General features: G+C 36.6%; 1 protein-coding gene and 1 long non-coding RNA gene across 9 annotated transcripts in view; one reads left to right on the forward strand and one right to left on the reverse strand.

Moving 5' to 3' along the window:
* LOC104143823 (uncharacterized) overlaps positions 1-26,681 on the forward strand; it is a 34,134-nt gene that overhangs the window by 1,292 nt on the left and 6,161 nt on the right. The window contains exons 2-6 of one of the 2 annotated variants that reach the window (XR_011140152.1): positions 2,923-3,049; positions 3,726-3,828; positions 9,611-9,763; positions 11,739-11,920; positions 22,977-23,088. This is a non-coding gene — a long non-coding RNA (uncharacterized lncRNA). The remainder of the gene's footprint in view (positions 1-2,922; positions 3,050-3,725; positions 3,829-9,610; positions 9,764-11,738; positions 11,921-22,976; positions 23,089-26,681) is intronic. The other variant, XR_011140151.1, reaches the window with a different exon arrangement.
* NR2C1 (nuclear receptor subfamily 2 group C member 1) overlaps positions 6,746-26,681 on the reverse strand; it is a 55,923-nt gene continuing 35,987 nt past the window's right edge. For all 7 annotated transcript variants that reach the window (XM_068937846.1, XM_068937854.1, XM_068937822.1 and 4 more), the window contains 9 exons: positions 25,934-26,081; positions 25,763-25,853; positions 23,608-23,792; positions 19,851-20,013; positions 18,271-18,392; positions 15,004-15,143; positions 12,516-12,653; positions 7,816-7,921; positions 6,746-7,304 (listed from right to left, as the gene is read on the reverse strand). In XM_068937846.1, the coding sequence (XP_068793947.1) occupies positions 7,130-7,304; positions 7,816-7,921; positions 12,516-12,653; positions 15,004-15,143; positions 18,271-18,392; positions 19,851-20,013; positions 23,608-23,792; positions 25,763-25,853; positions 25,934-26,081 (1,268 nt within the window). In that variant the 3' untranslated portion in view covers positions 6,746-7,129. The remainder of the gene's footprint in view (positions 7,305-7,815; positions 7,922-12,515; positions 12,654-15,003; positions 15,144-18,270; positions 18,393-19,850; positions 20,014-23,607; positions 23,793-25,762; positions 25,854-25,933; positions 26,082-26,681) is intronic.

Genomic DNA, 26,681 nt, shown 5'->3' on the forward strand with positions numbered 1-26,681 from the left:
GAGAAGAGTGACAAAAATGCTTCAATCACTTGGTGAATATAGTGAAAGACGAAGAAGTTCAATCTATTATTTTATTGAAGAGAAGGCTGAGAGATGACTTGAGCACCCTCTTTCAGTTCCTATACAGAGAACAAACATTTTAATAAGAGCTTTCAATTTACTAAGAGTACAGTAGATGAAACCCAAAGCAAGATAAATTCCAAGTAGAAGATGCAAATTTTAACAGGCCTATTAACCATTTGAACAAGATTCCAAGGGTGATGAACTCCATGTCACTGGAAATGTAAAAATTAAAACTGGATGATTTTCTTGTAAAACAAGCATTGATAAGGAATTTGAATAGCCTGCGATCAGCATGAGGTTGGACTAAGCTATCACAGAGATCCCTTTTGGCTCTAACCCCCTCACCGCCTGCCCCAAATCTGAACACATCAGTTAGTTGCTTTGTTTCTAATACAGAACCCAGAGCACAATAAGTAGGAACATATTTTCCAAAGATATATCCACTTCCTGAATATCTCAACTTACAGCATGCAACTTCTCTTGATGACTGATAGCGCAGAACAGTCTCACTGAATCCTACAAGTTTTAGTTTTTATTTAAAGAACTTTATTCATAGTGGTACAGTTGACCTTGAAAAAACCTGAATTCATATATTCTCAGAAAGTGCAAAATATCAGTCAAGCTACAGAGTAATTCAATGTTTACATTTTACCGTAGAATAAGTGTATTTACTATGTTTGTCTGTTCCACTGCTATATCCCTCTATTCTTAGCAAAGTCACAGAAGTTTATGCTGCGATGATTCATAACCACAGAATTAAACAAACAACTTCAACACGTTAACTTCCTGCCTCCTCCTGAAATGTGAAAGTTCCAGAGGCAAAATCCAATACACAATTCTCCACGATTCAGTATCCCATACGTCCAGTCCAATCTCTAACCATAATTGCTCTTACTCTAAGTCAAAACACTCTCTAATGTTTTCACCAGTAGATTTTTAGCCAGTCCTATAATTCACATTATTTCCCAGAAGCAATCGAAAAAGTTTTTGTCACTTGGTTTCGACCACTCTGAAAGATCAAAAGGTTAATTCATAAACTGAAATTAAAGTGTAATGTGACTACAGAACTTATAAATATATGTATTTTATAACTTTCAGAACACATTCAAACATGTATATACCTCAGTGACAATAGTAAAACACCCAAAAGCCTCAAAATGATAACGTTACTGCCATTTTTAGAAAATGCATGTCACTACTTGAGAATTATTCAGGTTATACCCCAAGCAGTAACTCTGCGTTCATCTTTCACTTCCCAGGGGTAGAATTCCACTGGGTACAGTGTGAAAAAACCCTCATTTTATAGTCATTGCTTACCTGTCTCCTCTGTTAACTAAAATGTGCAGCTATTCAGTACGCTCCTGAATAAGCTCCTGAGGAGCTTAGACACATCACTAGGACCAGAGCATCCTCCATGTCAGCAACGAACAGCTGCTTAGCAACTCTGAATTCAGACATTAGACTCCAGGTTTGCAGAGCACTAGCAATCTGCAGGACCAAAACCGCAGAGTCAGCTGCTTACAAGTCCCTTGCCAATCAGCTTGCTTCTTTAGGAAGCTAATACAGACAGGCGCTTCAAGGCATGGCACTTTGTTTCTCTGGATGTCCACTGAATAGTTCTGCTGCGTGTATGTGTACCTAGGTATGTATATGTACTTAAACAGATGAATGTGCTATATTAATTCAGAAGAACCCATTGGGGAGCAGGTCAATCCAGTTTCTCTGCAATCACAGGCAACTCCACCACAGAAGGTTAGTTAAAAAGGTCCCCAGAACATCACTTCTGTTCTCTCCCCTTTTTCCCCACCACAGCACAAAAGCCACAAGATATTCCACTCCCCTCATTAACACCACCACCCAGCTTCCCCTAATCCAAGCCCAGTTAACTTGAAAATATATTTGAGCAAGCCTAACTACAAGATCCAATTACTAAAAAAATAACCAGAAAATCCGTTGGCTCAGTCAGTAACAACTGCAAAAACCTTGAAATGTTGAGACATTCTGGTACTCAAATGCAGTCAAGAGTCTGGTGGTCCAAATGACTTTCAGTTCCAACACCAGGACTCAGAGGACACACTCAGTTCCCACACTCCCCACACTCAAGCTAAAGTGCAGAACCCTTGCTTCATATTAATGTAGTAGAAAATTGTATTATGTATTAGTGTATGAATCAGAGCAAGGGTTGGACTTTATGCTTGAGAGCTCAGAGGGTACAGGAAGACTGAGGTGGCTAAACAGGGCTGTTCAGAGGCATGTATTCACACACGACTTTGTATGCATCTGAGGAAAACTGAAGGATGACATATGATGAAGTACAAATGTTCTTTGGGGTTATTTGACAGGGAGGTCTGAGAAAGAAACAGAGAACTGGGTGTTAGGAATGTTTCTTGAGTAGAAAGAAAAAAGGAGATGCTGCGGGGAAATAACAGTTTACGGACAACTTTTTACTGTTCACCAGAAGAGCACTTTTTCTAGAGAGCTCTTCCCTTCAGAGGTGAACAGAAGGCTGTGAAAAAGAAAACGCTATGAGAAAGAGAGAGTACTTGATTAGCAGCCTGACTGGGGTACCAGGGCTCTGCATAAGTACTGAGAAAGATGAGTTTTCAAAAAAGAGCCAAGAGAGAGCCTGGAGTTAATTCTGGTGGAGAAGGGAGTCTAATTGTTTATTTCCAGCTCTCATAATTAGTCAACTCATTGCATTTGCTACCCAAATTTTATCTTTTGCCACTGCATCTTTTATCTGCAGTGCATCAGTGGGTTGCTTCCCACTTGCCATTTACTTACTTCATGATAAATCTATTTCAGATTTGAAACGTGGAAAGAATGGTGGCTCACTTCTCATTTTGGATTCTGTTTTAGGTCACCTGCACATTCATGCAAACATCACATTCATTTATAATTAGAAGACAAACACTAAAAAAAAAAAAAGCACGCTTTAAAAATCATCATTGAGAGTGTCAAATTCTGGAATGGACTGAATCTTGTGGTAAGCCTCACAGTAATAATCATGGATAAATTCATTATTTATCTAGTAAAGTTTAAAACAGACATGATTATAATTACACCTAAACAGATGAAGCCTGTATTTTTTTCTAAAGAAAAAGTGTCCAACCATACACTCACTTCCAACTTAAAACTGATCCATAATGAATTGAATAATGACAGATTGTTGCATTATATTATATGAAGGTCTGTGACCAGAGTTCAGTGTAGTACATTTCTACATAGCGTTTTAAAAGCCAAAAATGCTGGTAATAAACTATTAAACTTTCAAATATGCAAATTCATAGGCCAGAAAGTAGTATGCACAAAACCAAAAGGTTAATAGCAACAAAGGGTACAAGACAGCAAAACACTGCAACTATCACAAATCCCAGAGTCTCAATATAATCGACAATACTACAGTGTGTAATAGAAGTGTGAAATATCCACACGCTCTTTGTAATCATATACACTGTTTTCGGTCTATATGTCATTTCATATAAAACACTACCAAACTAATAGGTTATTACAATTGTTTTCTGTAATAGAAAGTTACAATTTATTTTAAAAAATACAGCCAAAATAGAATTTACAATTTTAGTCAGGTTTCAAGACATTTACAGCGACTTTTATACAACAGCAAGACAATTACAGTGATATTCCATTGCTTACATTAAAAGTGATCTACTAAGCAAACTAGAAGCCAAACAAAATGAGCAGACCAATGACTGACTGACTTTCACTGACGCTGAAGAGCACAGACAGAAGAAATGTATTGGCAGGGTAAGTTTGTGACTGCTGATGGTATTGCAATGAAAGTACTTTCGAAAAACTTTCAAATACAACTGTTTTTTCCAAGGAACTTTACCAGTATGAAGCAAGCAACCTGGTCACATGTATTATAAATTTACAACACACAGTTTTAAGAAAAATGTTTTGAACTAGTCAGTTCATTATGTATAACATTGCTCCCATCTTTAATGATAAGATTCTAAAAGGTATAAAATTACTCATTTTTCCATTCATGCAGTTTATACTAAAAATCACTTTTATTCCTCTTAAGATTGAAAAATTTAAAGCTGTTGAAAATAAACTTGTCCTTTCATTGGTAAGGAGACTACTATTTATCAGCTACTAAATGCATCAATTTGGTTAAGTCCTGATTGGGTGTGAAAACTGCAAGAGTGTTGAAGATCAAAAAGCTGAAAAATAAATTAAGGGTGAAAGGGAAAAGTCACAAAAATATTGAAATGGTTTAACGTCCGTGGTGGAGTGAGTGTCAATATTTACATTTCTGTTAACAGATCATTAACGTCACTGAACAGCATGAAAAAAGAGTAATATTAGCCAGACGTTCATTCAGTAGCAAAGAATATTTATTCATAAGAAAAAAATGACAGTAAATCACAGAGGTGGTAGTGTGAGAGCATGTCATTAGAACAAATGGCTGTTAGAAACACTAAGCGCCTGAGCTGAAGGTAATTTAATATGGTCATTTAATTGAGCAGCAGTTACCTTTAAAAAGCCAGAAACGGAAACATGCATATTCATCCCTGTATTAATTTACGTTCCCATTCCTGAGAAAACCCACCTTATGCCTCGTTCCTTTTCAAAAGCATGAAATTTATAGTTTAAGAACTCAAAATGATTAATGGAAAACCTTGATGAGCAAAGCGAATAACGTAGAAGCAACAACCTGCACTATGGGATCATCATGAAGACAAGACAGATTACTTGCCAGGCAGCATAGGGCAGCCCGCATCCCACCTTAAACCAGCACTGAACTGAATAATGAAAGTTTATTATTATGGAAATTTTAAGAAAATTTTGGAAAAAAAGGTTACTTACCCGTAGCCGGAGCTCTTTGAAACGTGTTGCTTAAAAGCACATTGGCTCTACAGATGTCCAAACATCAGAGGTATTCAAGATCAGAAATGGGTTTTTTGGCCCTCAGAACACTGCAGGAATATACCCACATCTTTCTCTTTTCTTGCACTTGACAACAAGTGTAGAGGGTATAACATCCCAACAAATCAAGGGAGATGGGTATGCAGTTAACACACATATGGACAACGCACAAGTAACTGGAATCTCTGAGATAACTAGGCGCTCCCTAGGCGCATATCGTCAGAAAAAGTGGCTAGGGGAGACTGTTTTGTTCTTTGGTTGAAGATTTCTTGAACTTGTCAAATCAAGCTCACTAGATGAATGAAGCTCCAACTGTCCAGTTTGCAAAGATAAGAAAAAAATAGCTATTACTGAACCAAGTCCCAAATGTAGTCAGAGAACTATTAAGGATATATTCTGATTACTGATGGTAACTTAATTGTATTGTTTTCAAAACAGAGATGATACAATCTGTTATCTATTTTGGCGATTTCCTGTTTGATTTCTCACCTGTCAAGATAACTAGATCAAAGGATGTCTGAAAGTCTCTGTCCTATGCAAATAAGAAGACAATATTTTCTATATTCTCTCACGACCCAACCTTTGAAGGGAAGTCTCAGGCCTGGAAATCAAGGATTTGAAAAGAAAAATATGGATGGGTTAATTTCCTGATTTGGGTGATCTGGCAAAAACCCCAGAGGAAGCCCAAAGGATTCTCCGGGAAAAAGAACAGTGAAAGGTGTGGGAGTGGAAAAAGTCAGCCATTGAGGTTTAGATCTCCTGCTGTCCTACAGAGATGACAGACATCAAAGCAGCAGGAACATGGTTCAAACACCTAAATGGAAACAGTCTGATGTGAAACGTAAGACCAAGCTTCTTGTGCTCGAGTTAACATAGCCTAAGAAAGAGAAGAGACTACTCTTCTCTTGACCCAGCAGTTAGTAGTGACAGTGGTCCAAAGAACTGTGAGCCCGCATCAGTGTTACTTGGCAGTGAGGTGCATCACAAGACAGAAAAAAGTTTGAACCTACCCTTAGATAGAGCTGTGGAGTACGATTCAGGCAAGGTACACCAACTGTTTAGACCCATTCCTGATAAGGAAAGGAAAAGCAGGGGAGACCATGAAGATAAGGAGGGAGAGGGGATTCCACAAATTCAAATAAAAAAAAAAAATCATACGAGACTGGTTGGAAAAGAAAACTACATAGCCCAAGGCTAACAATAATGAACCATTCCCCGAATCCTATTGCAAGCATAAAGATGTGAACAGACACACAGAACTCCAAAACACCAGGCTTTGTTTCTTATAGAGGTGGTTAGAAGACAGTTAGAGGCACCTGGAATGTCTCTGTCTCTGCGCACCGAGTATGAAGGAGGGAGGGTTTAGCGCGAACAAGCTTTAACTTCTGAGACCCCCAAAAAATAGGAGGCTGCTCTCTTTGAATACTTGCAGCACACACTACTCTGTTAGTTTTCCATAGGTCTACCAACACATAACACTACAACACAGTATTCCTTTGCATCCACAAAACAAGTAGTACTGACCCTTTGCAGTTTCACTTTTGAAAGAGAACGTTTTAAAAATGTGACCTTTCTCTCCAGTTTCTCTGCACTTGAAATGGTATTCACTGTTTCGTTCAGCCAAAAAAAAAAAAAAAAAAAGGAATCTCTCTTCAAAAAAACAACAGAACAACTAAGCTTGATTATAACGGTCTTGTTTCCACAGAAACACTGGCCTGTTCCGGACATCTGGTCATGTATGTTCCATTCAATCAGTGAGAAAGAACTAGCAGCAAAACACTGAAAACACAACTCAGAGAGGAAAGTTAATTTATTTATCTAAAACATCAAACTAAGTTGTGATACCTTAGTTCAGTCAAAGCTTCTTCAGTTTCTTCACAAGCCTGGACTTCATAAACAAATATTCCAAGTTCACCTATCTACAAAAATAGGATGGACAATTCTTGATTTTCTTCAGATACCAAGTTAATTTACAAGTCCTTGAAGATCAGCTGAAAAATAGGAAGTGATCCTATATTCTTTAAGACACTCCACTGCATTTCCCAAGTGTACTGGAAAGGAGGAATTTTAGCCTTCTTGTGAAAGGTGCTTGGAAGGCTTATTGCCATCTCTTGGAGACAGGGTATGCATTTACATCACCATGACTGCCATGGTACAGAATCCTTGATTTCTACTTTTATACAGCATGACCAATTATTTGAGAGTTGTAGTCTGCTGTCTCCATTCGCAGAATATATGGGATGATGCTATCAATCTGAACATTTCCAATTAGTCCTGCAAAGAACAGCTCTTCGGTAATAGCAGCACTCATCAGTCTAAGAGCTGGCAATCGGAGAAGAAGTCTAGACAGTCTGAAAAAAAAATTTGGTAAAAAGTGTTATGCAATCACATATTTTGATGCGATTCACAGTTACGTTATCAGTAAGAGAACAGAAAAAATTAACAAGGGACAACACTAGTCAAAATTCAATATACACAGTTCATGAAAGGCATAGATAAGTAAGCCAATAGATTATATAATCGATGCCAGTCATATCTTTGACAGTGCAAACAAAAATGTGAATGTGCAATTCAATGTACATGGATTTTATAATATGTTTGGAATTAGACAAATGATCAAATATCCCAAGAGGATGCAATTCGCAGTGAAAACATTTAAAATATTTCCTTTTTTAATGTAAAATACACTCAGGCCTTCATTTTGGAAAGTAACAATGAATGAGTACATACATAATATTTAAGTTCACTAAATGTAATTTCTTAACCCAATTTACATATTTATTACAAGAAATATTGCACAAATCAAGGTCACAGATGCTCTGAAAAGAGAATCAAATAAGGTAACCATGTAAGTTTACACACCTGTAAGTATCATCCGGATATGCTTTTGTTACGTAGTCTTGGAACTCCATGTAGGCCTTTTCTTGAAATTTCTCAATCTGTACTACGTTTTCAAGACCTGGGTGATCTGAAAGACACTCTACGTTGTTAAACTTGTTCTATATAAAATGTGCTAAAATCCAAACAGATTATCTAATTGTAAGCATGCTCAAATGATTATTTAGTAGCTGCTTCCAACAGTTTTAATAGGACACCTCTTTACCTCCTTTTTGACATTATACAATCAGACACTCTAATGAGTTCAAATGCATGCAGCGCTTGCAATATTTACATCAGTCTTGATCATACAGCTGTGTTCTCTGTGTTGCAGTAAAACAGCATAGTTCCAGTGCATTCATATTTATTGGCATGTTGTATGCACAAATAACATTTGGATCAGAGGTGAAGAATAAAATTAGGATTAGTTGAAAAAGCAAAATAAAAGGCTATGAGCCATTTATTGCCTAACAACTCCAGAAGATATGTAGCAAATCATTCTTTTTCAGCTGTCTGGTGCAAAATTTTCCAAGCTACTAAATATAATTTTAAGCGGTGATTTAATAACTTGAAATCTAAATCTTGCTAAAAAGAAAGGGTATTAATCCAAGTGCCAAGTCACATTTGGAAATTATTCTCTGGTACTTCTGAACATTTTATATGGTTTATAATTTATTGTCTAAATGGTTTAATGCAAGTATATTATTGTCATAATATCATGACAAATCACAAATTGTATTTCTGAGATGGGATCATAGATGATTACTACTAACAATCAATCCTCCTCTCTAAACATGTGGCCGGCCTTCAGCAAAACCAGGAGTTTTTGGTTTAGCTCTACAGCTATGGAAGCTTTCTGAGCAGTATAGCAGTTACGTGATACATTCGATTCCCCTGAAATCACCATTTCACACATGACTATCTTGTCCTGTCTAGTAATTCAGGCATTCCTTATCTCCATAAACCTGATAGAAAGTATGATTTCAAATTAATGCAGAGGACAAGAGGTTAGCAGGGTTGCAAAGAAGCAACATATGCAAAGAAGCAACATATAACAGAAGAGTTACTGTTGGTATGCAATGTATGTTGCTTCGTGGCATTGCTTTTGGAACTACGCCAGAAACATGGCTAGAAGTCAACTTCCCACAACAGTAGTTTGAAGAACGCTAGTGGTTTGCTAGTAGCCACTTATGATGATGCAAAGCCTTCTAGGTACTCCTTTGCGCTCATCGCTTTGCCTAAGGCCATCTTGTGATTATCACACAGCTGGCTTGGCACAGCAGTTTTTCAGTAATCTTCCAGTCTCCAGCTTCAGGAGACGACAAATCAGCAGGGACCGCTAAAGCCTTGCCTTAGGACTCTGCTGCAAGTGCAGCCCAGCCCCATCCTGTAGGGGAGCATTAAAATCCCTGAAATTGTAGTATTTGGCCTGTGAATCACTGCCAGAACGTCCCTTCTGTTCAAGGTTCTGGTATACATTTCATGACTTTCATAGATAAGAAGATTTTTAATACAGGATCAAGAATATTGGCTAGGAGACAGTACGTTGCCATTAAAGCAGCTACACATCATTAGGTATGTAATCTGAAAGCACCTGAACTAAAGAAAATTCAGCTCAGTGACGTGACCTGATAGTCTCTTCCTGAGATTTTTTTCCTCCTACCTTTTGTACTGTCAAATGTAACTGGAAGGAGACAAATTAATTTCAGATTAAGCAAATAGGTAAATATTGCTTTGCAAGTGTTAACTTTCTGGGAAAATATCTTCTGGTTTCTCACAGGACTGGCTTCTTCAAACATGACAACAGATTCTGCCATAAAACCTAATAGACATGGTGCTAGAAGAATGGGTTTGAGGTATTCTTCCATCATTTCCTTTCTTTTCTGGAGTAGCCTTCAGGGCTCCAAGAATGGCATGAAAGGACTGTTTTGAGGTAAGGAACATCTAAAGTAAAAGTCAGTCTACTGAAAATATGATCAGCTACAATTAAACAAGCAAACATTCACATCCTCTCCCCCCTTAAAGAAAGCCCCTAGCTCTTCTGAAGTAATAGTGAAAGTCCAGATAAATGTAAAGTCCTTAGCGGATAAGGATAAGGATTAATATTGCAATTAGTTTTATTATATGCAATTAATATTGCAGTTAGACCCATCATGGCTACTGCTTATCAGAAGACTGAAATAGTTCCTGTGCTTTGGCAGACTGCAAAAGCAAGCACATAAAAACATGCAAGATTCTCCCAGTCATAAGGACTGAGCCCAGGGATTATGTTCAATAGCAAAAACACTCAGGATCTCATTTTCCTTTAGAGGTCCAGAATAAAAAGGAAGTCTCTCTGGAATACCTTTTGGGAATTTCTTGTCTTTACTCTAGGGTTCTGGCATTACTTACACTGCTTATTCGTAAGAATTTCTTTCACCTTAAAAGTCTTCCATTAATGCAATATTAAAAGAGGAAATGGAAGATAGGTAAAATTTTGCTATGCGCTTAGATGAATTCCATGGATTTCTGCTGATGCTGCCACTTTCACTGGGAGATGGGGATACTCTTTGGAGAGAGAGAAATTACCATATATGAAAAGAATAATGTAAATATGAGGGAAACTGCAAAGCAAGAACCCCACAATTCTTATACACATATATAGTGTATATACGCATACACACACACCCCTACATATACGTCTGTGTGCATGTTTGTGTGTACCTGTATGTAAGAAAACCTGCTTGAAATTTACATTTTGAAAGCATCCCAGTTCCAGAAGTTTTTCTTGCCTTAGCTATTATCTCTCCGAAAGGATGAGCTGCAACTGACTGGAAAAAAAGAGTTCTTCTGAAATCTAATAAAACTGACAAGAACCAAATACCCATTTCTCCTCCATATCTGGGGTCACCAGATTTATGCTGAACTCTCCTGCCAGAGCCCTTCCTCTCATGGGACAGAGTTTGTGAAAAATTAGTACTTTAAGAAATATTTCTTCTCTTTGAAGAACTTTTATTTGGTATTTTAATGGAGTGATCTCCATCATTTTGATGTCACACTATGATCTGCTTGACTTAACCACAGAGTACACGGAGTGCCTCTGAAATCAAGTCATACTTTGCATCCTTTCCCTGTCCACCTAGAGAAATTTTCTTGGCTAAAAGAACGAGCCTCTACAAGCCCTACTGTTTTAGAAGAAATTGTGATTTTCCAATTTTCATGACCCATATTGATTAACTTTAAATACAATAGCACTGTCATTGAAAAAATCTGCAAATTAGAATACCAAATTAGGATATTTGAATATCCTACACTAGACACAGGGGGTAGTCACTAAGATTAAGACAGCTTTCTAAAATTCACTCTGATCTTTTCTATGGGACATCAGTATCTAAAAAAGGATTAAGCAAGCTGTTGATGCTCTTAAAACTTTCTAATGTAAAATGAAGTGACTGAAGATTTACTTTCTAAATGTGACAATGAAAAATTCCTGGAGATGCAAAAGTATTTGAAGTTTATATATCTTCCTTTTCCTCTCGAGGTGTTTTTCTATTTTTATTTTAAATCTCTAAACTCTCAATAATGAATCTAAGACCTGGAATATAATGGAGAAATTAAAAAAATAAATTTTTACAGTTTTCTACAGTCTGCCCAGGCATATGTGTTATACAGGCTAAGTAATCAATCCTTAACTGTTTTAACCAGAGGACCCTTCCTCCTCCACATTGGGGACTTCTCTCCCAGATGGAAAAAATAATCATTACTTTATTTTACCTTTATTGTCTAATGTACGTCCATATGCTTTGTTTAGAATATATTATGTAAGTACTGGTCAGAAAATAGAAATAACAATATAAGGGAATTTTTGTGGTGTTCAACCACCATATTCAGAAATGCTTTATAAACTAATTTATTTTCATAATACCCAGGTGAAATGAGGTGATATGTTACTGTAATTTTACATGTGGGGAACCAAGGCTCAGAGAGATTGTTTCATACATGAAAAAACTCAACTTCAATTCACTTCAGTTGGATGTGCAAGAACAACACTTCTGAAAATTCAACCCCAGGTCCTCAAACAGTACCCCAGAAAGGATACGTACAATTAAAGGTAACCAAGGGGGAGGGGGGAAAGAGGGGGAAAATCAACAGCAGAGACAAGGGTAAAATTTAAAAGTTCCAAAGCAGCATTCAGCTCTCTTCATTAAAAGACTAACCCTCCTCTTTCTACAATCCTCTGCCTTGTTCTTTACACACCTTCCAAGATTCCTCAACAAAGGAAGCAGGGATCCTACAGGTAGCTGCCTATAATGAAACAGGCAGAAATTATTTGGCAAAAAATAGCATACAGATAAATAATTCATGACTGTCATCATACTGTTTTTGTACAGTGCTTAGCATAGCCAGATCCTGATTCTGAAAAACAATGATTTTACCTTTACAAAGGTATTACAAGTGAGCTAATCTCAGTTCCCACACAGCCTACTTATCTGATGTTATTTCCCCATTTTCCAAAAATCTGTTTCCAATTCTTTCTCTTTTTCCTTCACCCCTTAAAAGAACATTAAGAAAAATTCATCTAAAAATATGGCTTTGTGGAAAACACAGCAAATTTTCAGGAGAGAGTTTTAAATAGACTTTAGACCACTGAAGACCTTGTGGTCATAGAAAAAGAATGAAGTTTTACATTAAGAATAATTACATACCAGGACTGAAGAGGACGATTGCTTTCAAGTAAGCATATTCATAGCCATCCAGGCAAAGCTTAACCATACTGTTACAGAACTCTTGCAGTTTGAAGATATGCTCCATTACAAGTTTTCCTCTGTCTGTTGGCAGCTTATCTAAGTCAACACACACATAAAATATAAAAACCTCAAAGTCAATACACGTGCAAAAATGTGGTAATGTTGGATTTTTTAAAAATAAATGCGTTCGTCACTTGTATTAGGTTCAAACAGTAGGAAATCTAAGCCACCTATAGACTCATATAGTAGGTCTGAATAATCTAGACAGCAATTGTGAATGAACTGTGATTAGGACTATCACAGTCCTTTTTTTTTTCTCTCTCTCGCTCTAAAAGGCTGCTATTGTAGATCTGTGCCCTACATCTTAGAATCAGTGAGGTAGGCTGGTGTACAGTTTCATGGTTACTTTAGTGAAAGATCATGCCATTGCTGAAAAAGATGATGACTCGGAATGAATTCTTCAGTTCCCACATTATAAAAGAAGAGGAAAAAAATCTATAATTTAGTGGGCTGTTTTTCTACAGTTTACCAGCCTGTTTTTGCATAGCATTGAAGACAGTGAATTTTCATACATGTAACAACCCTAAAAATCTAGGTAACCTGAAAATGCTAAGATTTTTCTAAGTGTATTTACCGTACTGAAAATGTGTTAGGCTTTGAATAGATGAAGATTACATTAATTTTGACTGATTAGTTTTTAGAGCTGAGAACCTTGTGAGCATTAACAAGCACACAAAGAAGATTAGCTCAAAGACTCCATGAACTTCAGTTTGAATACCCTGCAAAAGAGTATTTCCTTCACTATACAGTAAATTAAAGAACAGGCCAACTGGCATCTCTTTCATTTGAATGAAAAACATGCAAAAGATCTGCATTTGCAGGATGTACAATTAGTAAGGAAGGAAGTAAATTTAGTGTAGATCTGCAAGGAAGACTTGTAGTTCTCTGATCGGCCACAGTGATGAAACAGCAATTAAACAGGTGATTTTGGTGAAAGATATTTTAAGAAATCAAGAATGCCTCCAACGAAATTCCAGAATTTGGCCCCTCCAGGAGCACAAAGCATGAGCTTTTTTTCTTGCAGACTGCTAAATGACTTAAAAACCTTCTTGAAAATACTATGTGGGAAATCAAAGGTTCAGTCACTTGGGATTAGACTAAAACACAGATACAATCTAGCTGATAATAAGTTTCCTTGATCTCAGAAGTAGGTAGCAGAAATGGATACCTATGAATAGACAACGTCGAAATGTGTAGCCAGGCTGCCTCCAGTAGTTGAGGACAAAAATGTATGCCCTGTGTTGTTGTTGCTTGTTGGGGTAATTCTGATGATCTCTGTGAATTAAGGCATCTGACATTGGCATCTACTGTGAAAAGTACATACTCTTTACAATTTTCTTCTATCCGTGAAGAACATAGCCCAAGGAACCAGACTCAGGAAGCCTTCACAATTGTAAAAGACATTATCTGTTTTTAAGAACTGGCCCTTAAAAGACAAGTCTTCTCCTTTTTAAACTTGCATATAAACCTGAACTACAAACAGAATGTCCTCATAAATGCAGTAACTGCTCACTGGGATGTTGCAGCAGAGACAGGACTGGGGCAGGTATGTCAGAACAAGTTTTGAACATGGCATCAGATTCTAATAAAAGGCCTTGGAAATATTTCCCTTGGCTTTAAAGTCTTTTTAAAGAAGGAGCTGAGATCTGCAATACTGCCAGACAAAGATAGCATAGGGCATTCCTGTCATCTACAAGCAGTAGAGGCAAATTTCAAAGATGGACAAACCTCAAAGTCATCATAAAAACCAAGACCACCACATGCAAAGAAAGAAAGATGAAATATCTACGAAATACAGATAGCAATGATCAGCTAAACTTGAACTTAGCCAACTGTAGTCTAGAACTAGTATACAGAAGTGAAGAAGCGCAGTATGTAAAGAAAGTACATGTAGAAGGCAGCATTAGGTTGCTTTGTCTCACAGCTATGAACAGCAAGGAGAAGTTAGGTCAGTCTCTACTTTGCACGCTTGGTACACAGGAAGCGTGTTCACAGTACGTTTATGTTCTTCAAAATGATGCTGTGTTGAAGTATTCCTATTTTGAGCTGATGTACACTAACAGCAGAATTCTATGAGCTACTATGTAGACACATGATTTTAAAAAGTAGTAAATACCAACTGATGTTAAAGAGACTGATAAATATATTTTTTATTTGAGGGAAAGGAAATATTAGTATAGCTGACTTTCAGAAAATTGCTAAGAATTTCCATCTCGTGGATTATATTTTCTATTATTATTTTGTCTCAACACTACTCACTATGCTCTACAAAGAGTACTTATCTTTCAATTATTAATGTAAATTTAATCAACTTCTACCCAATTCAAAACTGAAAAACTATGAAGTTACTTTGCAGATCTGGGAATACAGACAAGATGCACCTTACCTTGCTGTAAACTGCCATGAAGGTGATTAACAAATGCAGTTAATATAGTTGCCACGTTCATCACTTGTGAACATTGTGCAAGACCAAGTGTAAAAAGTTCATTCCAGCAGGCTTTTACTAATGATATGCTGTTATCCTGTCTATTAAAAAATACAATAATTTCACTTAATAGGACCAGCTATTTGTATTTATATAGTTTTTCTAATTTAAAGAACACTTCATGAAACATTCATCTAATTCAGCCATTGCAACCAGTACCAAAATGAAGCCCCACATCAAAAGTATTTTTATTTTCAGGCTAGAATTAAAATACTTGTTTTAAAGTGACACTTATATAGAAATCGTTTTTGTTTTAATGATCTAAAAGGCAAAAGATCTCTATCAAAAAGCCAAACGCCAACTATCAAGGCATATTCCATCATACTAGTTTTAACAGGATTTCCACTAATTTTTAGATAGCGTTTACAAGGAAGAATGAAAAAAGTTTACATTCTTCCTGCATTGTGGATGTAGAATAACAACACAAAGGTCTGTTTTTTACTTGAAATATGGCAGATTGGTGGAATTTTTAACTTAAAAATAAGAATGCACATGTGAAATGGAACACATGAGATCAAGTTCCTAAGCTTGTAGCCCTTCCATGTTTGCTATCAGGTTTGAAATATGGACTTCAAGGTTCAAATAGGAGTCATGAGGATTGGTCTGTCATACGAATTAGTTCTTAAATTAAGTTTCATATGCAGTGCATTTTTTTCCACGTGTTGAAACCTAGAATTAGGTACATCAATCCATATTCAGGCACTTCTATATTAGTAACTAAAAGTTCATTAATGCCAAGCATCTCTAACTCATGGAGCTCGACAGGAGCTCAGTACCTGAAAAAGAAAAACCTATCAGTGAGGAGTCCAGTTCAGGTACCATGTTCTACAGTTTTAGCCAGTAAATATAGAAATGGAAAGTTAAAAGAAACAAAGATCTCTCAAAGAAGAAAAGCATATTAAAGCTAGTATTCAATTACAAAAATATGACAGAATGGATTTTTGCCAGAATGTTAGTGCAATCTTAAGAAAATTTCTGATAATTTATTGTAATACTATTTATATGCCAAATGACCGATTAGCATAGAGTCCTCCTATGATGGAGACAGAGAGCTTATCTAGGTCAGTATTTTCAGTGTGATCCAATCCTTGGTTATGCTGTGATACTTCACACTCAGCTCCTACACATATTTCATCTCCTGTCAAATGGACTATGCTGAGTCCAGTGAAAATATGGTGTACTGGCTACTCAGCTGATGTGTGCTCATGCAGATAACAGTATCATCTAGAACAGCTTTTTGGGCTGATCAGCCTTAGACCAGAACCAGCTGATCAAACTTAAGCAGCCTCAAAGAACTACACGTAACCAGTTTGATGAATGTTTCAGTAGGACTCCCTCTTGCCCTACACAGATTCTTGTGCAGAAGATGAACTAAGCAATAACCTGATATCATTAACTAAATCAGCATGACAAAGACAGCTATCTTGCTGAGACTAAGGAATCATTGCCTGAGGAAGGAACCACTTGGATAAAATTATCTGTCTTCCTTACAAAACTGTTATTGTGGTTTTGCTCTGGCTCATCAACTCCTCTCAATTACTAGCACTAAGAATTTCTTTTCATTTGAAAAATGAAATGAGTCATCCTGCTAGAAGTTAAAATTATAGTACATAATGTGCTCATGTTAAAAAAGTTGCGTTAATTTTAAAAAAACTTCCACTTGAAAACACTGTTAAGATTTTAAGCTTTTCAAAACGCAAATTGTATGTTCATGTTAAATGGTGTTTAAATATACCGTTGCCCATGATCTTGATTGGGGCTGGAAATGCTAGCACAGGTGAATATTAACACTATTAATACAGCCTACTCCTCCATTTTCTTATTCAAACACCTAAATACATTGGGAAGTAACTTACTCAAAAAATCATGCAGATTTTGTATAAGTATTTCCATTTCACCTGATAAGTCTTTTCAGAGAGAAAGTTTTTCTGTGCAACTTTTCAAAAATATCTTTTTTTTTTTTACACTGTTTTGCAGTGTCTCTGTGTTACAAAAGACTTCTTAAAATGAACAATGATGCAATTCACTGTGCTCATTTGCTAACTACTTCAAAATTCTACAGGGCAACACCTTATATTAAAAATCGAACACCATGTTTATGCTTTTACCTGCCTTTTCCTCTGTCTTTTTATTTTATAGAATTTTATTGTTTCTTTCCCCAAAACACAGGCTTCAATGACACACCATACCGTATTTTTCCTTAAGCAACATACGATCGTTTGGCTTAAACATCTAAGTAAATACAAATGGTAATCATGGGTCACCCTGCCTTCGACAAGCTTTCTGGAAAAGGGGACGAACCCTCACTTTAAAAAGGAAATCTCTTTGCTACCACAGAGTCGTAAACTATTTTGATATTGAATGCAAGAAAAACACTTTAGATGAGAACAGAGAAGGACAGGAAGAGATTTCTAGTGAAGACTAACTGGATTTGTACTCCATTTGTGTCACGGCTGATATACTATCTTTACTTGTTTGATGTATCTTCATAAAATGACTTCTGAAAGTAACATAAATTACTTTTCCCCATCGTGTTTGGAAATGTTTTCTCATGACAGTCAGCAATGCACTACTACATAGTAGAACTTTAGGTGACACACTAAATTCCGCTGGAAAAACTGGATGTTAAGCTAACTGCAGAGAGAATGATAAAAATTACTTTCTGCTTACGGCGACAATTTGTCTTTAGAAATTCCCTGGCAATTAAGCAATTCTGAAGGCTTGCTGAACCTAGCTAACATTTCTCCCATAGAGTGTAGTCAAGACAAAATTATTATTATTAATTCACCTACAACAGCAGCAATATTTGGGGCTTCAGAGATCAGGTTTTTTTGGTGACTTGCCTGATAAGCATCTTAGTTCAGGATGTAGCTATTCATAAATGATAGGAAGTCTGATTTACTGAAAAATTATTAAAGTGGCACTGTGCAGACATTTGATCTTTATGAATCTAGTCCTTTTTTCTTCAAAATCCAGTCAAAGTAACTAAATTTGGACTGCAGTTGGGAGTAACTTTGAATCAGCAAATTTACCTTCATGATGAAGATCTATTAAGACATTTTTAATAAATGTTTTTATATTTTAAAATGACCCTGAAAAAGATAGTAAAAATAACCAATTAGAAAGTGGTATTCACAATACGAGAGATCACAAAAACTGAACACTTACCCTAAAGCTTGGAAAGATGGAATGGAACGTGCCCAGTGCATGGACAAGAAAAGCAATCTGGAGGCAGACTCGCAGATATAGTGAACGTTCAGATATTCAGGCATAGGAGAAGGCATGGTAAGCTGGTTTTAAAAAAAAAAAAAAAGAAAGAAAAGAAAAAGCATAGATCAGTTATTTTACTTTCTTCATGTAAAAAATGTAATAAGAAAAACCAGGATTGATAGTTTCTTTTAGAGAGAAAAAAGGTAAAATTATTTTAAGAATAAACATGGGATAATCTTCAAACAAAATCGAATGGCTGCCTTTGTTCCATACTAGCCACACTGTTATATCTTAATGTGATTACAAAGCAACGAAGAAAAGGCCATAAATTTGAATCTTTATCTTAGATAAGGATTCAGGTATGGGACACTTGGAGATGGAAAATCCCCAATAAAACTCAAATTTTGAGACATTCGCAAAAGAATAAAAGTTTTAGCAGAATTACTGTAAAATTAGGATCATTTATGAAGTTTCTTACATTTATAAATAGATAAATATATTAAAAAATACAGACATAAAGGCACTATATATTTCCAAATCTTGCCTGAGAGGAGTAGAATAAACGGCCTGAAAAATTAGGGGAATCGCCACAATTACTAGTTGGGAGCAGAGAGGGGATCTTACTTCACAAAAGACCTTTGGTTTGTAGCTTTAATTATTATTTTACAATTAAATACAGCAAGAGTGTTCTGGTATGTGGATAAAATACCTATACACAGAACTGCCCAAGTCCTAAAACAGCAATCAAGACACATCAGAAAGGACCTTTCTGAACTTATATGAGTAAAATTAGTGGCTCTTCCTGCACATGCTTTCTTCATCCATGTGAAGAAAGCAGGATTTCACCTCAAATTGCTAAAAGCGATATTAGAAATACATTTATTTGAGTGATCAAAACAGGCGCTCATGAGAGGCGCAAAGCTTAAGGTAGTGACTGGTGCTGAAGAAACTTTTGGATAAGCAAGCTTTTTGATTTGTCCACAAGCAACAAGAAGATGAAAAAAAAGATGAAAGAATTTCTACAGACTTATGAAATGAGAAATAAAGTCAGAAAATATTTGGCCCTCTAATAAAGAAACCAGATTTTCCCTCATGGCGAAAGTCAAGTAAAGCCATATTAAAATAGGATATACACACAAAGGAGAAACTGTCACAAATGCATTTAGGAGCCTCAGTAGCCAGTTTACCGAAAACATTACATCTGTCTATTAATGAGTAAGAACATGGATGGTGACTCTGCTTTGCAAGACACTTGTCCGCTTAAATCTCTTTGCACTGATTACCTACTGTTTTTAAGCTACAAGACTCTAAAATAAATAGTGCAGCTAAAGTTCTGAAGACGGCTGTTAATTTTCTCATGCAAATAGTTAATCATTGAACAAAAGCAATGCATTCATCAGAAATGAATGCCAATCCCTTGAACAAATGGTAACTCTTCTACGAAATTCAAAAAAGACCCAGTCAAATAATTAATTACTTTGTATCACTAAGTTAAAATGGTCATAAATAGTATATAATAGTTCAAAAGTATTAAGTACCCTGAATGCCACGTGTGCATCACTGAGTAGCGGCCCCTCTATTTCAACGATATTCATGCTTGTTTCTCCGCCAATCAGCTGTACGCTGGCTTCAATACTTTCAGAGTTTTGGCATGCTGCACTCTCTCCTGGATTTAATGCTTTTGCAAGAGTATCAAATGCCCTATAAAAAAAAAAAAAAAGGGTAAGGGGAAGAACAAATTTAATCTTAGAGAACATTTCGATTCAGAAGGAACCTATATGTCTGCAAGCTGTATTTAGATGTCTGTTTCAAACAACCAGAAATGAAAATTAAGATACAATAACAGACTTTTCCTACATCCTACCTAACAGAATCCTGAAAAACTCCAAATTACAATGCCTCCGAAACAAAATCAGCAGCAGAGGAAATTCCTGTTCACACTAGTTGCCAACAAATTCACAGTTTTGACATATTGACTGAGCTGGTGAATCACAGTTTGCCTTTCAGGATGTCTTTAGTGATGTTTACTGAGAGTGTTGGCACATAAGTGTTTTGAGCACATGATCATCAGACTGTTGTTAAAGCAACTTAATGCATGTGTGAATTTTACAGATTTTTGCCACTGTCAACCACAAACAGAAAGAATAAACTTTTTCTGGCTTTTTCATATAGTGAACTGTGGTTATGTTATTCAACTTAATTTGAAAAGACTGCTTCAAAAAATATGGGAGAAAGTACTCTCCTACTTTCAATATCACCCTTAATATCCTCGGATGTGGGGCACTGACTCCTGCAAAGACCAAGTCACATGCACAAATGTTACTGCCAAGACCCCAGGATAAGCACGGATGTATATTACTCATTATTTTGCTGCCTGATAACAATACATAAAAGGGAACACCTGTATATCCCATTTCATTGTTCTTCTATGCACAAACACACCTGAGAACCAAAACCAATGTATCTACGCTCATCACAGATATACAGAGTCAATCAGTGCCTACAGACGGATGATATTTGAGAGTAGTATCACTTGTTTACAAAGCATCATATGAAAAACTGATGCACGGAAAACTTAATGAAAGGTGATTATCAGCCTGTATGTAGAGCTGATTCTCAATTCGCGTAGATATGTTTATTGCCACAGAATCTAAAATTACTTTGAAAAATTCTATTATCTGATTTTAGCGCTGAAGTAAGGGGCAGAACTCTGCCCACCTCCTCTTCCTCCACATTCCCTTGCTACCTATATTTACTCATATACTAAAAACCTAAATGCTGACTATCTTTAACATAACTGTTTACAACCAAAAGAAACAAGCTAAAAACTAACTATAAACTATAAACTAGCTGCTGACACTGCCTTAGGCTTGAGATGGCAAATGAACTGGAACAGTTTTTGGTCCTACACTTACCTGTACACCTTCATTTTAGCATGTGAGGATGACTGTGGCATGCACAAGTGGACTAAATGGTACAGCCGGGAAATTTTGTGTCTCAGGTATATGGGAAGTAGGCATAAAGGGAATGCACTCATGTGCAAGCACTAGAAGTTAAACTGTCTGCCTCCTGCTAGGAAATCTCAGTTTCAGGTCCTGCAGCTCACACTTGGCAGCATTATGTAGAGCAGGCAAAAGTTGCCGCTCAGTGGCAGCTGCTTAGGAAAAACAGATCATCTTCAGGGCTCTTTGCAATTAGCAGGATGATTTTAGATTTCTTTTGTAGCAGGGACAGAAATGTAAGATAGGAAAAAGGTCACTCTTTCCCCTAAAACCACCCTCCCCGAGCCTGCTGCTGTCAGAGAGACTATTGGTAGAATAAGCCAAAGCAGTCATCGCAGATGTCGCTGCCAATCCTTTATTTGTTCTAGTTCAGGCTAAAGTATTTTTTAAATACTCTGGGCAGGTACAGCTGTTAAGCTTGTGTGTCCACGGTACTTTGTTTCCAACTTATTCTTTGAATGCTCTCAAAGAAACCTCTTCCCCTCTATTCCCTAATTTTGCAGCAGTAAGCCCATTGTTTTTATTAGTCTCCCCTTCCTAATGACTCAACACTGGGGCTCCTATTTGTACATGAAGCCCCAACACCTAAGTTAACTCACAGGATCAATCACTGTAAGCCAAAAACACTAAAGGAAAAGACTGTTTAGAACAAAGCTTGCCTGAAAATTATGAAAACCTAGCCTACAAAGTGAGAAAAAAATATAAGTAACATTAAAATGCATAGTATTGATATTCTTTGTTAGAAACAAGTTCGGTTCCCTTTCAATCCAGCTCACTCACTAATGGATATGTAGGACTACTGATAAGCTGTAAAAAATGAGCATAGATAATGAAGCCATTAGCGGACAAAGGCATATAACATTGCAATATAAAAGCAGCTGTATGCTAGCAACAAAGCTATAGACTAAATTTTTGTCAGCGAATGAAAGCTTTGCTATTGTAGCTGCAAGAAATGGAATATAATAAAATACATGAAAAACAAGGATAGAATCTACTTCCTGAATTCCCCCCAAACTCATTTTCTTCAGTAAACACCTGTGTATGTTAGATGAAGTTGGTGTAATCCCTGGCAAGGAAATCAATGATTTAGACCAAAATTTTGGTTTCTGTTTGGGTAACAATTTCCCTTCCACAGGAGTATTTGATTTGAAACTCCCTATGGGAACTCTGTTAGGTAACCTATTAGAAAAGAGTAGGTATTAGACTGCGTTAGAGCTCTTTCAAGCTCTCTGGCTGCGAGAACTTGATGCCTTTTCATAGACAAATTTTTAAAACTGAACAGAAACACTGAGGTTGGCAAAAGTAAGTGCCTGAAAGGGCCTCTAGATAAAGATATGAAAGGTTACTATGCAAACTGATTTCAGCATCGTTTCTGAATACCCATAGCGTTGAAGTTTATCAGCGTACACTACGATACTCTTTACATAGCATGTTCTTTACCTAGGAGGACATAGCAAAGGTCCAATCAGCAACTTGCATTGACTTTCTAAGCATCATATAAACATAAAGAAAGAAGCAGAACAAATGCATTCTGCTTGCAATCACATACAGTACTAGAGTCTACAGGGGGAAACCATGTACTTGAATCAGTACAAGCTACTCCACTATATACCAGTCTTTTTCCCTTGATGGCTTTACTCCATATGCATGTTTTCAATCCAGAATGCATAACATGGATGATGTGCAGCAAATGAATATTGGCGGGACAGCTGTCAGAATCCTGCACGAGATGACAACCAAGGAAGAACATGGTTGCAAGTGAAAGGATAACTGAGTAAGTACTATACACTGTATCTTACATATATGCCCACCAAAATGGCTCAGTTAAAATCAACCTAAGAAACAAGAGAATGCATTTGTATTGATCGTAAACATTATTTGAGTTTTTCTGTGTAAAAAGAAAATACTTTTCAAGCTTTTAAGGGGACTAACTGTTACGGGCATTAAACTACTTACACAGATAACATCTCTAAGAAACATTTTTCCAGGATGATACAAAGTACTAACAGTATCGTACAACATCTAACACCCATTATTAAGGACAATCAAAAGGTAAGTTTTACATTAAAATTCATTCCAATGAACAACTAATGAACTATTTATTTCTCAAACTGAACTTCTTTATGATTTTACTGGGAAGAACTTTCAAGATTAATCTTCAACACAAGCTCAGTCTGCTGTTGTTGAGCTACTGTTTTTAATGCAGATAAATGATCTGATGATTTAATTAATGATCTGAACTGACAGCGAAATTCTCAAAGAGAGTAACATTTTCAAGGGTAACATGTCTTACCTCGTAACGTCACTACTAGCTTGCTCTTCTTGCTGGAGTTCAGATAATGATGTATCTCCGTTACTTAAACTCTCAATCATAGATAGCTCAGTACTGCTTTGAGACATGTCTTTGGATTTACTTAGATTTGCTAACGATGTCACCACATTTGCCAGTGTGCTTAAATCTCCCTGACATGCTTCAACCTGAGAGAAAAGCACAGTGTTCAATTCTTTCATACTGGTAACAGTTAACTTGCATTAGAAGAATCTAACTTCCACACCAACTAGCGAAAAATTGAGCTTGTGAATAGACTTCTAAGAAAATTGCTGGTTCCAGTAAATGGGTAAATCATAATGCAGCAATTAGACATCGCACTTTTTCTAAATAGGAAAGATTTAGACATTTACTTTCACAAGTAATAGATAGCTGTATCTTTCAGAAAGAACGCTACAGAAGATAAGCAACTGGAGAAGGACATTTTAGCATCTCCACTCATTAGTCAAATACTCAACCGGACTATAACACCACCCTAGACTACATATAATTTGCTGCTTCTTTCTAAAACATTCTGTCCATTCTCCAGCATGTAAAACAAGACATAGTAAAGGAGTATGAGAATCTTTGAAAAGGGGGAACAGATAAAAAGACACCTCTGGGCAAGCAAGAAAAGAATTCCGCTGCAGCCTTTTTGGTTTTTATGCCTTTATTTAATTGCAAGGGAACACAGTGATTAAGTAACGACCCAGTAATTCAGATAGGCAGTAAGTCATGTTCCCCTCACCCCCCCCCCCATTACTTTAATAAGGAAGGTGCACCAGTACATGCTGCTGCTAACATCAGCACGCTACGTGTCATTTAGCTTCCTTAGTCATACTCCACAGACAGAATGGGAACAATTAAATGGAAGAAACAACTTTTGATGGGGCCCTTTGCAGACAGAACAAGCAGGGCAAAATGCATGACAGTACAAGATAAGTTAATATCAACTGTCAAAATACAAAAGTGTGTGTGTGTGCGTGCACGCACACGTGTGTGCTTACACATGTAGGTGCTTGCACATGTAGGGAAGTTATCACACGGCTTTGGTGGACTACTAAGCATAGCAAAATGGAAAAAAAGGAAAATCAGCTCAGAAATACATCATAAATAAAAATGTTGCTGAGACAGCTCATATGAGCTCTGCAAAAAATAAGTGATTCGGGGAAAAAAGCTAATGACATTTATGAAATGCACTGTGATAATGCCACATCTACAAAGGATAAGGAATCCTGGATCACATGATTTTTGTTATATATTACCGTTGTTAGAGCAAAACGGCTAAGGACAGATGATCCTGAACAGCCCCAGAAGACTGTTTTTTGAGTGAGAGTCTGAATGAAATATTTCAAGTGCAAGTTGGAATTTGGATAGCCCTTGCCCATCGACACAGTGAAAAAGAAGTTTCCTCTACTCAGAGTCTAAAACGCGAGAGCCGGTCAGTGATTTTTAAAGGAAAAAAGAAAAGGAACTGTGCTTTTATGTCCCGGCTTTTCCAAACAAAAAAAGTATCACAGGCAACTCAGGATCAAGTTTTTAAATCCTTAGGAAAAAAGCTTCTTAAACCTGAAATTTTATTCATGCCTATATATTTCCACAGAAACTATTCCCTCTTCCTTGACTGAGAAGCTGTCTCTATACAAACCTAGCTATATTTCCCCACAGACCGTCTGATTTATTCTGCAGTCTCTGCAGTGAGATTGAAAGGTGAAAGACATTTTTTTCCATTCATTTTTCCACTCAACACCTGTATTTTAAACCTCTTTTTGATGAATCATGAATAAATCATATTCTATTAAACTTCAGTACTACACTCAAGATTTTAATTCTAAAAAACACATCCATTACTTTACCTGCGGGGCTTTGCAACCTCACGGTATTGATTTAAAAAAAAAAGAAAAGAAAAAGAAAGGTCCAAGCGTCAGGATTGCCAAATACAAACAAAAACAACGTAGTCTTTAAAGCTCTTCTGAAGAGAAGGCATCTACAATACTAGGTAATCTTGTAAAGGAATGTCAGTGTTTCAAAATGAATTTTATCAAAACAGAAATACAACAAAACAGAACAACCTTCCCTCCATATATCCACAACTAGAGCAGTCAACAATATTTAATATATTAGTCACGTCATCCTATACCTTATCTGGAGTCATCAGCACAGTAGGCTCACTTTTTATTCCAGACTGATGAATATTAACAAACATTCCTGATTCCAGCAGACCTGTTGATCTGACACAAACAGCATAGAGTTTAATTTTCTGGGGATTTCAGGAAAGAGAGATACCTACTTCTGAGTATAATTTACATACCTTGCTGTTTCATTGTCTGTTACAAAAGTTGGAGTTGCAGCTAATGGGCTGCGAAGATCTTTCCGAATGTAGATCTTTTCTGTAGAAGCTGCACAGTTCGAAGATTTTTCTCTTGACACTTCAATAGGTTTCCTCTCACATTGAACAGCTAACAAAACAGTATGCAACTATTAAGTCACATCACAGATTACAATCTAAGAAGTAATACTTGTTTTTTCTCTTTACTTATTCTGCAATTCTAATAATGATTCGGGGAATTTACAAAGGAGTTGAAACTTAAAAAAAACAAGCAAACTACACAATAAGCTAACAATTTGGGCAAAAAGCCCCCCACACTAGATTTGTTCTTTATGAAATGATGTAGTAAGTCAAAGTCTGAGGCCAAACATACAAACTTAATAATTTTTCAAGTTACAATTAAGTGAGAAATCCCTCTATACCTAAGTTTAAATTTGGATCCTTAGCAGAAAGCTTACTGCTTCCCCTCTCTCTATCATTTTCACTAACCCGCACAGTTCATTTATAACGGCCTCACAGTACCTTTTCCCACGCACTGTGGGTCTGGTTTGAACCCATATAACTTTATGCACTTTATGAGATAGATTGCTGCGAAAGACTTCTCTCAAGGGAAAAAATCACCGCACTGAAGCTACAGTATGAGACGGTGCCAAGACTTCTATCCTCTCCCCGCTCCTCTGAGGTATGAGATTTCTTACCCCAGAACAATCCTCACTTCCCCCATGGCCCA

The sequence above is a fragment of the Struthio camelus genome, chromosome 1 (assembly GCF_040807025.1).
Source record: "Struthio camelus isolate bStrCam1 chromosome 1, bStrCam1.hap1, whole genome shotgun sequence".
Lineage (NCBI taxonomy): Eukaryota > Metazoa > Chordata > Aves > Struthioniformes > Struthionidae > Struthio > Struthio camelus.